Source organism: Mustelus asterias, chromosome 18 (assembly GCF_964213995.1).
Source record: "Mustelus asterias chromosome 18, sMusAst1.hap1.1, whole genome shotgun sequence".
NCBI classification, from domain to species: domain Eukaryota; kingdom Metazoa; phylum Chordata; class Chondrichthyes; order Carcharhiniformes; family Triakidae; genus Mustelus; species Mustelus asterias.
In genome coordinates this window covers 45,624,307-45,636,990 of record NC_135818.1, presented here as the reverse complement: position 1 = coordinate 45,636,990, position 12,684 = coordinate 45,624,307, and the positions used below count along the sequence as shown (strand labels likewise).

The following is a 12,684-nucleotide window of genomic DNA, read 5'->3' as shown; positions in this document are numbered from 1 at the left end:
AAGGCTGGGTAGTTTGCTGTGGACAATGGTCTGTTTGAGGTTATGCGGTTGTTTGAAGGCAAAAAGTGGGGGTTTGGGGATGGCCTTAGCGAGATGTTCGTCTTCATCGATGACATATTGAAGGCTCCGGAGAAGATGTCGTAGCTTCTCCGCTCCGGGGAAGTACTGGACGACGAAGGGTCCCGTGTTTGTCTTCTGAGGAGGTCGGTGCGGTTTTTCGCTGTGGCGCGTCGAAACTGTCGATCGATGAGTCGAGCACCATATCCTGTTCTTATGATATGTACAGAGGCAGCAACAATAATCTTGCCCTCAACAAAGGAGATTGTCATCGACTTCAGGAAGCGTAAAGCAGAACATGCCCCTCTCTACATCAATAGGGACGATGTAGGGTCGAGAGCTTCAGGTTTTTAGGTGTCCAGATCACCAACAACCTGGCCTGGTCCCCCCCATGCCAACACTATAGTTAAGAGAGCCCACCAACGCCTCTACTTTCTCAGAAGACTAAGGAAAGTTGGCATGTCAGCTACGGCTCCCACCAACTTTTACAGATGCACCATAGAAAGCATTCTTTCTGGTTGTATCACAGCTTAGTATGGCTCCTGCTCTGCCCAATACCGCAAGGAACTACAAAAAGCTGTTTATAAAAACCGTGGTTAGAACAAGCAGCAGCTTAAAAGAGGCAGCACTTCAGATGAAAAATAATGCCTGTTTAAAAAAACTGCAGTTAGAAACCACAACAGCTCAAAAGAGGATGCACTTAAGCTTAATGTACTATGAACTGATCGTGTCAAAAATGAACTGTTTGATCGCCCTGGAGATATCGGTCAGAAAAGTTTTTATCAGCTAATGGAACATCAGCTATTATAGATTGGGAAACATTACTTAAAGGGATAAATAGGCAATGGCAAAGATTCAATGAGCGCATGGATGAACTGCAACAATTGTTTATTCTTGTCTAGTGCAAAAGTATAACTGGAAAGGTGGCAAAACCATGGCTTACAAGGGAAATTCTTGATATATTAGATCCAAGGGAGGGGCATACAAATTGGCCAAGAAAAACATCAGATTTGAGGATTGGGAACAGTTTAGAATTCAGCAAAGGTCCGAGGGACAGATTAAGAAGGGGAAAATCATGCACAAGAGTAAGCTAGTGGGGAACATTAAAACTGACTTAAGTTTCTATAGATATGTGCAGAGAAAAAGATTGGCGAAGACAAATATATCTAATCTATCAAGAATTTCCCTTACAGTCAGAAACAGGGGAATTTATAATATGGAACAAATAAATGGCTGACCAATTGAATACATACTTTGGTTCTGGCTTCACAAAGGAGGACACAAATAATGTACTAGAAATGTTGGGGAACACAGGGTTTAGTGAGAGGGAGGAACTGAAGGAAATCAGTATTAATAGAGAAATGGTGTTGGGGAAACTGATGGGATTGAAGGCCGATAAGTCCTTAGGGCCTGATAGTCTACATCCCAGAGTACTTCAGGAAGGAGCCCGAGAAATAGTGGATGCATTGGTGGTCATCTTCCAAAATTGGACTCTGGAACAGTTCCTACAGATTGGAGGGTAGCTAACATAACCCCACTATTTAAAAGGGAGGTAAAGACACAACAGGGAATTATGGACCAGTAAAACCTGACGTCAGCAGTGGGGAAAACTTTAGAATCCATTATCAAAGATTTTATAGCAAAACACTTGGAAAAACAGTGGCAGGACTGGAGAGAGTCAGCATGGATTTATGAAAGGGAAATCTACTGGAATTCTTCAATGATGTAAATCGTCGAGTTGATGAGGAGAGCCAGTGGATGTGGTTTATTTGGACTTTCGACAAAGTTCCACATAAGAGATTCGCGTGTAAAATTAAAGCACGTGGGATTGGGGGCAATGTATTGAAATAGATAGAAAGCTGGTTGGCAGACAGGAACTGAAGAGTAGGAATAAACGGGTCTTTTTCCAAATGGTAGGTAGTGTCTGGTGGGATATTGCAGGGATCAGTGCTGGGACCCCGGTTATTCACTCTATATTCATGATTTTGATGAGGCAACTAAATGTAATATCTCAAAATGTGCAGATGACACAAAGCTGCGTGGGAGGGTGAGCTGTGAGCAGGATGCAGAGATCTTTCAGTGTGGTTTGGACAAGTTGAGTAAGTGAACAGGTGAAGTATAATTTGGATAAATGTGAGGTTATCCACTTCGATAGCAAATGTGGGAAGGCAGATTACTACCCGAAAGGCCACAAATTAGGAGAGGGGAATGTGCAATGAGACCTGGGTGTCCTCGTACACCAGTCACTGAAGGTAAGCATATAGGTGCAGCAGGCAGCAAAAAAGGCAAAATGGTATGTAGAAATGAGGGTTCTATCTTCAAAGGATTTCCCTTTGCTGATTGGGAGGCACCCCCTCTCCAAGATAGAACCCCTCATTCTTTCTACCTGCCTGTGGTCTTAAAGCCACCACCCCTCCTCCTCAACATGCCCATACCCTCCTTACCCAAGGCCCAGACTCAACTGTTCCTTGGATCCATTGGGTTTTCTTTTGCTTCCTTTTTGCAATCCCAATCGTGCCCAATTGGATTGGTCAGCAGCTCCCAAGGATGGGATATCATCTCCAGTGCCCTGTTTAGCCTACCTGCAGTGCTTTATGCTATGGAACTGGCTGGTTGACTCTATGTTGATCTGAGGATGTGGGGGGTGGGGAGACATCGCAACCACCCTCCCTCTCCCCCTCCACCCGCCCCGCCCCCCCCCCCCCCCCCCCCCCCCCCCCCCCCCCCCCACCACCACCACCCCCCACCACCCTCTCCCCCCGGCAATAGTCAGCCCCACTTGTCTGAAAATATTTTGAGCAGATCCATATATAATTCTAGTACAATGCTTTTGGAGTGGAAACATACAGTATTTGGATAAATAAAGCAATTTTTACTACTGCTTTTAATGTTTTATTACTATTGTATGTTTCAGGTAAATATTTACATCTATGATGTTTTCTGGTTCTCACACTTATCATTCTGTAATCCAGAAAATTCCAGAAGTCACTTATTCCAAGCATTCTAGACTGGTTTATAGCATCATTTTTCTAATACATTAAAAGATCCAACCTGTAGGATTTGTGTGTGTAAATCTTCAGCCTTTCTTCTTAAATTTTCAATGAGGATCCTTAATTCATTCAAAATGCTCTGTCTATTGAAAATAAAAAAACACAAGTAACATCCTTAAAGTTATTGCTATTTTGTGGAGCTGCTCACAAGGGGCCAACTTATGTGCAGCAGGCTCAAGAATTTTTTTGCAGCACAATCACATTATTTTCACCCTTCACCTTCATCCTGCCTCCCCTATTCTCACCTCTCCCATTTTCTCTTGTCCTCTCCTATCCCTCAATATCCCTTCCTTAACATTCTATTTATCCCATCCTTCCATTTCACTCCTTCCCCAGCATCAATGAAAAAACTACTTTCAACATTGACTAATTCTGCAGAAACATCTGTATCATGTTATGATGAGCAATCAAAGAATATTTTATGCAATGGAATTTTTTGTTTTACTTCCGAGCCATTAGGTCTTCAGCTATTTTTGATTCTTCATTGAATTTTGTTTGAAGATTGTCTTCTTCCCTTTTCAGACTGCTATTTTGTGCTTCTAACAGTTCATTTATCTGCAAAAGATGGGAGAACATGCAGTTAAGCACATTGATTAAAATCAAAATTTATTATCTTATCAAATACAAATTGAAGTATAAATGAGAAAACATCAGATCTTCATTATGTTTTAAAAGTTAATTTGAAATAAATGTGAACCAATTCCAGAAAGCAGCCTTATTCCAGCCTTAGGTCCTACTTCCCATCTTATTATTCTTTACTGCTCTCCATCGAAACAACTCTAGATTTTCCCCTACTTCCACTGATCACTGGAGCCAGTGTCTTCAGCCACCCTGACCTTGCATAATGCTTTTTCACAGCTTCGACCTCAGCTTATCTCATCATCTTTAAAAGCTTCTACACAACCCACCTCCCTAACTTCACTTTTAGTAACTTCCTTCTTCGCAGATTCGTCCCTACGTCATCCAATGAAAATTTACAATATTAAAGGCAATGCAAAAACATACATTGTATTTTAGTGGTAAATTATGTAAAGCTTTATTCATATAGAAATAGAATGCAAGTGTGTGAAAAATATTATCTCACCATGACATTTGTAACAAATTGTAATTTCTTTGATTCAATTATAATTTTTAGAATCTAAGCAGTTGTGTCTAGACAGAATTAATTAATAAGATGAATCTCCATTTCTGGCTTTGGGTTATCAACGAATGTTCATGATAATTCTACTGATTCCCACAGCTACTTTGACTATACTTCTTGTCACACTCAAATGTTTCCATCCCAATTTCCACACTTCTGTCCATACCACTTCCCTTCCCTTCCAGAAGCATGATAAGGGACCCTTTACATCCCACCTTCTGTATTCAGTGAATCAAACCGTATTATTTCTGCTACTTCCAGCATGATCACATCTTTTCCTCTCTCCACTTTCAGCATTATGTTCGCTCTAAAACAACATGGTTTAGTATTCAATCACCCTCAATACACCATTTGCAACCATCTTTAGCCAGATGTGCTAAGTAGATAATACATCTCAACCTCCTCCTGAGATCCCCACCATCACAGATGCCAGTCTTCAGTCAATTCGATTCACTCTATGTGACATCAAGAAATGGCTGAAGGCTCTGGATACAGCAAAGGCAGTGATTCTGACAATATCCGAGCAGTAGTACTGAAGACTTGTGCTCCAGGACTTATAGCCAATAAATTTCCCTGGTATGACCAGTCCACAAAGAGCTGGAAAAGTCCAATCTGGCCAATTACTACCCCATCACTCTACTCTTGGTCATCAATCACTTACACAACAATAACCTTCTGACCAATGAACAGTTGGGTTCCACCTGGGCTGCTCAGCTCCTGGCCTCATAATAGCTTTGGGTTCAAGAATGGTCAAAAAAGCTGAAGACACGAGAGTGATTTCTGTTAAGGTAATGTTTGATCAATATGGCATTAAGGAAACCTAGCAAAATTGAAGTCGATGGGAATCAGGAGAAATGTTTCACTGGTTGGAATTATACCCAGCACAAAGGAAGATGGTGGTGGTTTGAAATCAATCATCTCAGCCCCAGGTTGCAGGAGTTCCTCAGCGTGGTGTCCTGGGCCTAACCATCTTCTGGTACTTCATCAATGAACTTTTCCCCATCATTAGATCAGGAATTATGATGTTTGCTGATGATCACACAATGTTCAGTACCATTCACAACTCCTCAGATACTACAGCAGTCTGATAAGTGGAAAGCAATATTTGTGCCACTTAAGTGCTAGGCAATGACCATCTCCAGCAGGAGAGAACATAACCACCTCTCCTTAATATTCAAAGTCATTACCATCACTGAATGCCTTACCATCAACATTCTGGGGGTTACATTGATGAGAAACTGAACTAGACCAACTATATGAATAAATACTGTGGCTACAAAAGTAGGTCAGGACTGAGAATTCTGCAGTCAGTAACACATCTGACTCCCCAAAGCTTGACTACCATCAAGGCACAAGTCAAGAGTGTGATGAGATCCTTTCCACTTGGATGAGTACAGCTCCAATGACACTCAAGAAGCTCAAAACCATCCTAATCAAAGCAGTCTACTTGGTCGGCAGCTTAAATGTTCACTCCCTTCACTACAAATGCACAGTGGCAGCAATGTGTATCATGCAGAAAATGCATTGCAGCAACTCGCCTCGCCTCCTTTGACAGCACATTCCAAACCCATGACCTCTACACCTGGAAGGACACAGGCAGCAGACACATGGCAACACCAACAACTGCACTTTCCCTTTCAAGTCACGTACCATCCTGACATTGAACTATATTACCTTCTTTCACTGTTGCTGGGTCAAAATCCTGGAACTCCCTTTTTAACAGCATTATAGGTATACCTACACCAGACAGACTGCAGCGATTCAACAAAGTGACTCACCACCACTTTCTCAAGGGGCAATTAGGGATGGGCAACAAATGCTGACCTTGAAGCAATGATTTACATGTAGTTCTATCAATTCAGTATGTTAAGTACATGTCAGTACATGTTAAAAATTCTAACTGCATTTAGGCATTCTGTTGACAATTATGTTGTAAGAAGTTTAACAACACGAGGTTAAAGTCCAACAGGTTTATTTGGTAGCAAAAGCCACACAAGCTTTCGGAGCTCTAAGCCCCTTCTTCAGGTGAGTGGGAATTCTGTTCACAAACAGAGCATATAAAGACACAAACTCAATTTACATGAATAATGGTTGGAATGCGAATACTTACAACTAATCAAGTCTTTAAGAAACAAAACAATGGGAGTGGAGAGAGCATCAAGACAGGCTAAAAAGATGTGTATTGTCTCCAGACAAGACAGCCAGTGAAGCTCTGCAGGTCTAGGCAACTGTGGGGGTTACAAATAGTGTGACATGAACCCAATATCCCGGTTGAGGCCGTCCTCATGTGTGCGGAACTTTGCTATCAGTTTCTGCTCAGCGACTCTGCGCTGTCGTGTGTCGCGAAGGCCGCCTTGGAGAACGCTTACCCGAATATCAGAGGCCGAATGCCCGTGACCGCTGAAGTGCTCCCCAACAGGAAGAGAACAGTCTTGCCTGGTGATTGTCGAGCGGTGTTCATTCATCCGTTGTCGCAGCGTCTGCATAGTTTCCCCAATGTACCATGCCTCGGGACATCCTTTCTTGCAGCGTATCAGGTAGACAACGTTGGCCGAATTGCAAGAGTATGTACCGTGTACCTGGTGGATGGTGTTCTCACGTGAGATGATGGCATCTGTGTCGATGATCCGGCACGTCTTGCAGAGGTTTCTGTGGCAGGGTTGTGTGGTGTCATGGTCACTGTTCTCCTGAAGGCTGGGTAGTTTGCTGCGGACAATGGTCTGTTTGAGGTTGTGCGGTTGTTTGAAGGCAAGAAGTGGGGGTGTGGGGATGGCCTTGGCGAGATGTTCGTCCTCATCAATGACATGTTGAAGGCTCCGGAGGAGATGCCGTAGCTTCTCCGCTCCGGGGAAGTACTGGACAACGAAGGGTACTCTGTCCACTGTGTCCCGTGTTTGTCTTCTGAGGAGGTCAGTGCGGTTTCTCGCCAAGGCCACCCCCACTTCTTGCCTTCAAACAACCGCACAACCTCAAACAGACCATTGTCCGCAGCAAACTACCCAGCCTTCAGGAGAACAGTGACCATGACACCACACAACCCTGCCACAGCAACCTCTGCAAGACGTGCCGGATCATCGACACAGATGCCATCATCTCACGTGAGAACACCATCCACCAGGCATACGGTACATACTCTTGCAATTCGGCCAACGTTGTCTACCTGATACGCTGCAAGAAAAGATGTCCCGAGGCATGGTACATTGGGGAAACTATGCAGACGCTGCGACAACGGATGAATGAACACCACTCGACAATCACCAGGCAAGACTGTTCTCTTCCTGTTGGGGAGCACTTCAGCGGTCACGGGCATTTGGCCTCTGATATTCGGGTAAGCGTTCTCCAAGGCAGCCTTCTCGACACACGACAGCGCAGAGTCGCTGAGCAGAAACTGATAGCCAAGTTCCGCACACACGAGGACGGCCTCAACCGGGATATTGGGTTCATGTCACACTATTTGTAACCCCCACAGTTGCCTAGACCTGCAGAGTTTCACTGGCTGTCTTAGAAACATAGATTAGAAACATAGAAACCCTACAGTGCAGAAGGAGACCATTCGGCCCATCGAGTCTGCACCGACCACAATCCCCCCACATATTTTACCCGCTAATCCCTCTAACCTACGCATCCCAGGACACTAAGGGACAATTTTTAACCTGGCCAATCAACCTAACCCGCACATTTTTGGACTGTGGGAGGAAACCGGAGCACCCGGAGGAAACCCACGCAGACACGAGGAGAATGTGCAAACTCCACACAGACAGTGACCCGAGCCGGGAATCGAACCCGGGACCCTGGAGCTGTGAAGCAGCAGTGCTAACCACTGTGCTACCGTGCCGCCCCTTGTCTGGAGACAATACACATCTTTTTAGCCTGTCTTGATGCTCCCTCCACTCACATTGTTTTGTTTCTTAAAGACTTGATTAGTTGTAAGTATTCGCATTCCAACCATTATTCATGTAAATTGAGTTTGTGTCTTTATATGCTCTGTTTGTGAACAGAATTCCCACTCACCTGAAGAAGGGGCTTAGAGCTCCGAAAGCTTGTGTGGCTTTTGCTACCAAATAAACCTGTTGGACTTTAACCTGTTGTTGTTAAACTTCTTACTGTGTTTACCCCAGTCCAACACCGGCATCTCCACATCATGACAATTATGTTAACATATTAGCCTATTGTTGCTCACAATGCAGTCTGTTCTTCATTGGGGAGGCCAAACATAGATTTATTGATCACTTTGCAAAACACTTCCATTCAATCTACAAGCATGACTTTTTCTTGTCATTTTAGTTCGTGGGAGAGGCGAAGCTATTCAATTCAAACATAAGCATTTTCTGTATCTTATTTGTATATTTGTTTGATTGATAGCTCTAGAGATATTTTTAAAATACTGCTGCGACAATTATTTCTCAGATTGTCTTGTTGATATTGGATAAGCCATCCGAAAACATCAGAGAGAGAGATAAATAGGCCAACAGGACTCAGTGGAGATCAGCAGCACCTTGGTCAGTACATAGGCATGAACCCGAGCTTCCAGTTGCCTGCCAGTATAATTCTCCTGTCCATTGCCACTCTGAACTCAGCCTCCTACATGGTTCCAATGAAGTTCAACAATGTTTGACAAACCATATCTCATCTTTTGCTTAGGTACTTCCAGACTCAACATTGAGTTCAACAATTTTAGATAATAACCTCTGCCTGCCATTATTTTTGTTTTTGCATGATAGCTGCCACAATTTTCTGTTTTTGGTTCCTAGCATTCTCTATTTTTAAAAGTTATTTCTGGCTGGCTAGCATTTGTTGCCCACCCGAGGGCATTTAAGAGCCAAACACATTGCTGTGGATCTGGAGTCACATGTAAGACCAGGTAAGAACAACAGATTTCCTTCGCTCAAGGACATTAGTGAACCAGATGGACTTTTACATCAATCGACAATGGTTTAATGGTAATTATTAGACTTTTAATTCCATATTCTTTTTAAAATTGAGATCAAATTTCACCATCTGCCATTGGGGGATTCAAACTGGGACCCCTGGGTCTCTAGATTACTCGTCCAGCAACACTGCCACTATGCCACTGCCTCCCTCTGCTTTTGCATGTTCATTAATGTTGCTTTAAGTCTTACCTCTTTCTGGGTTGACAAACTCTCATTCAACTTCTTCAATTTCGCATTTAATCCATCAACTTTGCTCTTCTGCTCAAAATTTACTGAAATCTGATTCTGAACCAGAAGGTATATTTCTGTAAACTAAATAAATAAATACATTTTTACATTCGTGTGGCAATTACAAACATGTTAAAAGTTCTAACTGCATTTAGGCATTCTGTTGAAAATTATGTTAACCTATTAGCCTGACTCAAACAAAAATCTCATTCCTGCAAAAGCTGAGGTACCAAACAAATAACCTTGATTTTCCTCTGTGGGGCATTCTGATTGTTAGATCCCAAAATATGCTTATTTTCACACCAACTCTGCTTTCCTAATTTACTCATATATCCTGGAAATCTCATGAAAATTCACTACAACGGTAGCGGCAAATCAGTCAAAACAACTGGGGCCAAGGAATGCACCAAACTGAGATCACAGGCTGAATTTTCATCTCCTGATGCTGAGTAACCCTTGTCTGCCTCATCAACCAGATTTTCAGGTGCTGCAGGAAACAGTACTTTTTCTGGTGTTTGAGCAAGTTTGTAAGGTTTTCTTTTAGAAATTATTCTCACCGAGACCTGCTCTGTATTGGGACAGGGTGGGGTGGATGGTGTTATTAGAGAAGGCATGAAGAGTGCATTGTGCTTCCCCCGAGGAGGATCAAATGAGAGGCATGCAAGTCCACATTTTTAAATTTCTATTCAGACTCCCAATGCCCACCACTTTTGTTTGGTCACAAATCCTGGCAGGTTCTGATATGTAGTTTACTTAAAGTGACATTGGCCTTGCAATTTGAAACCCTGTTAGAAATTGAAATTTCACTTCCCCTGATAATTTTGAGTCGGAAAGTGGGTTTCTGAAGACTGTTGACGCACTGCTAATTTGTGAACCTTGGGGAAGCTTGCTGTGTCAGGAACCTTTGTAAGAAGTCTCACAACACCAGGTTAAAGTCCAACAGGTTTATTTGGCAGCACAAGCTTTCGGAGCGTCACTCCTTCATCAGATGAGTGAGGACTTGTGTTCAAAAACAGGGCATATACAGACACAAACTGTATATGCCCTGTTTGTGAACACAAGTCCTCACTCACCTGATGAAGGAGTGGCACTCCGAAAGCTTGTGCTGCCAAATAAACCTGTTGGACTTTAACCTGGTGTTGTGAGACTTCTTACTGTGCTTATCCCAGTCCAACGCCGGCATCTCCACATCAGGAACCTTTTGACAGGGAAGTGTAAATAATCTTTCTAATACGTACTTATAATCCTCCATGCCCCTTCCATACCCCCATGTCTCGTCTATCACCAAGACTGCCCCTCCCTCCCCCACATCCCCAGCAACTCCCCCCACCCTTTCCCCTAAATACAAAGCATATCTCAGTAAGAATCATTTCAGAAAAGAACACTCAAAAATTGCCAAGATATGAGAAAAGTGACTGCTGGCTGCAGCAACTGAAAATCTGTGGGCCTCTGCGGAAAGTGCAACTGTAGAAAGCTTGTGTGTAATCAATGTTCTATAACCTTTATTATGGGTGGAGATGCTTTTGGGCAGAGAGATTCATTGTAAAAGATTGAGAAGATTTAGACATTTTGGATGCTGTGCGTGCAATGCAATCCTTTGGATTTGCACCCAGATGACGCTCGTTTCTGGGCACAAATACAAAGGAAATTCTCAGTGGTTGACACATAATAAATGCCCAAGGAAACTATTCTTTGGTTCAAAAGAACAATAATTAATTTCTGAATTTAAATTTGTGGTTTGAAATTAGTTTATATATTAACGGGAATACATGTGTAAACAGAATTTTATTTTTTCATTTAGAATCCATAAGGAAATTACCTTTGTTGTCAAGATTTCCTTTTCTGCTTCAAACATTGTGTGTTCCTTGTTTACCTCCTCTTTCAAATCTGCAATATCTCTGGTGGCAAGAACAATTTTACGTTGAGTGTCTCGTATGTTGTCATATGTTTCATTCAATGTAATTTGGTCACTGGTACGCTTTCCCATCACCTCATTCAACTGGGATACAAAATAATCATATTGAGCTCCTGCTTTTTGTTGTGTGGGGCTGAAAAAAGAAATGACAGAAAAAATGCACAATGGATAATTAATCCTATAGTCAGGTAGTTTGAAAGGCTCATTACTACACAATGTTCCTGGTACCATTCTAACTTCAGCATATATGATCAACAAAAAGCATTTGTTATGTATTTTGCATACTCATTTGGACATCATGCCCGAGAAATTCATTTGCACTGTGTCCATTTTACATTCACCCAAGAACCTACAATTCAGGCAGCATGTGCACCCCCATTCTGTGCTTTGCCATATTGTTTCGGACTGCTCAATAGGCATCCTATAGGTATGCCTATAATGTTGGAATATGCTTGTTGTTGGATCCTTTTAGGAAATTTGTCTTCCCATATTTGAAATACATATGATAGTGCCACAATTTGCTGAATGGGATTAATAGTCAGCACTGATCCAGCATGAGCATTATTTAAAGGGCTCATCCACCCCATTGAAGTCTCTTGCTGGTTCATCCTATTGGATTGCTGGTTAACATCTGGCTTTTTTTTGTCTAAACGCGAGTGAATGCTGACTTCTGTGAACAACGTTCTGCTGATGCTGGACTGTTTTGGAAACACTTTTATTGCAATGATGGGTGTGATCCGATAGATCTGCCTTTGTGTGGAAGAAAAGTTGGAACAGTGACAAATACAGCAGAGTTCAGAACCAACTAGGTAAAGAAGGTGGAGGAGGGCACTGTGAAGGAAGTCATAGCCATAACAGATGATCTTTGGGGAACACATCTCATTCCACAACTTCACAAAGATGCAATGAGTGGGCACATTCACTTTGTCGAAGATGCTATTAGGAATATATTTCATCTGCTGCAGCCACAATTTGAGCCCCTAACAAGGCCACAAAACAACATTGCCTCTAGCTGGTATACTCATGATGGTTCCAGGTTTTTGTGCTCCAAAACTCTTCCAAGCTGCAACAGGTGGCAGCGACAAAATCAATGTGCAGATATATCTGGAGATCACTGAGCTTCTCTTGGTTGTAGATCATATTCCCAATGGGCAGAGAGTGGCAGGATGATAAAATATTAGGCTTTGCCCAAATTGTAGGCTACTCAGGGTCCAAGGTGCCGAAGTCTGTACCAATATTACCAAGTGTGCAGACCATTAGCATTATGACAGCTTTTTTGAATAAAAGGAATATCACTTCTTGATTGTCCAGTTCATGGGGTACCACAGGCATTAATTGCATCATGCAGGTCTGTACCCAATT

The 12,684-nt window shown here is 42.6% G+C and overlaps 1 protein-coding gene across 1 annotated transcript in view; it reads right to left on the bottom strand.

Moving 5' to 3' along the window:
* ccdc175 (coiled-coil domain containing 175) overlaps positions 1–11,449 on the bottom strand; it is a 64,501-nt gene extending 53,052 nt beyond the window's left edge. Inside the window, exons 1-4 of the mRNA XM_078233818.1 lie at positions 11,227–11,449; positions 9,369–9,491; positions 3,553–3,662; positions 3,109–3,190 (exon numbers count right to left, since the gene is read on the bottom strand). Of these exons, the coding sequence (XP_078089944.1) occupies positions 3,109–3,190; positions 3,553–3,662; positions 9,369–9,491; positions 11,227–11,394 (483 nt within the window). The 5' untranslated portion in view covers positions 11,395–11,449. The remainder of the gene's footprint in view (positions 1–3,108; positions 3,191–3,552; positions 3,663–9,368; positions 9,492–11,226) is intronic.
* Between the last annotated feature and the right edge of the window lie 1,235 nt (positions 11,450–12,684).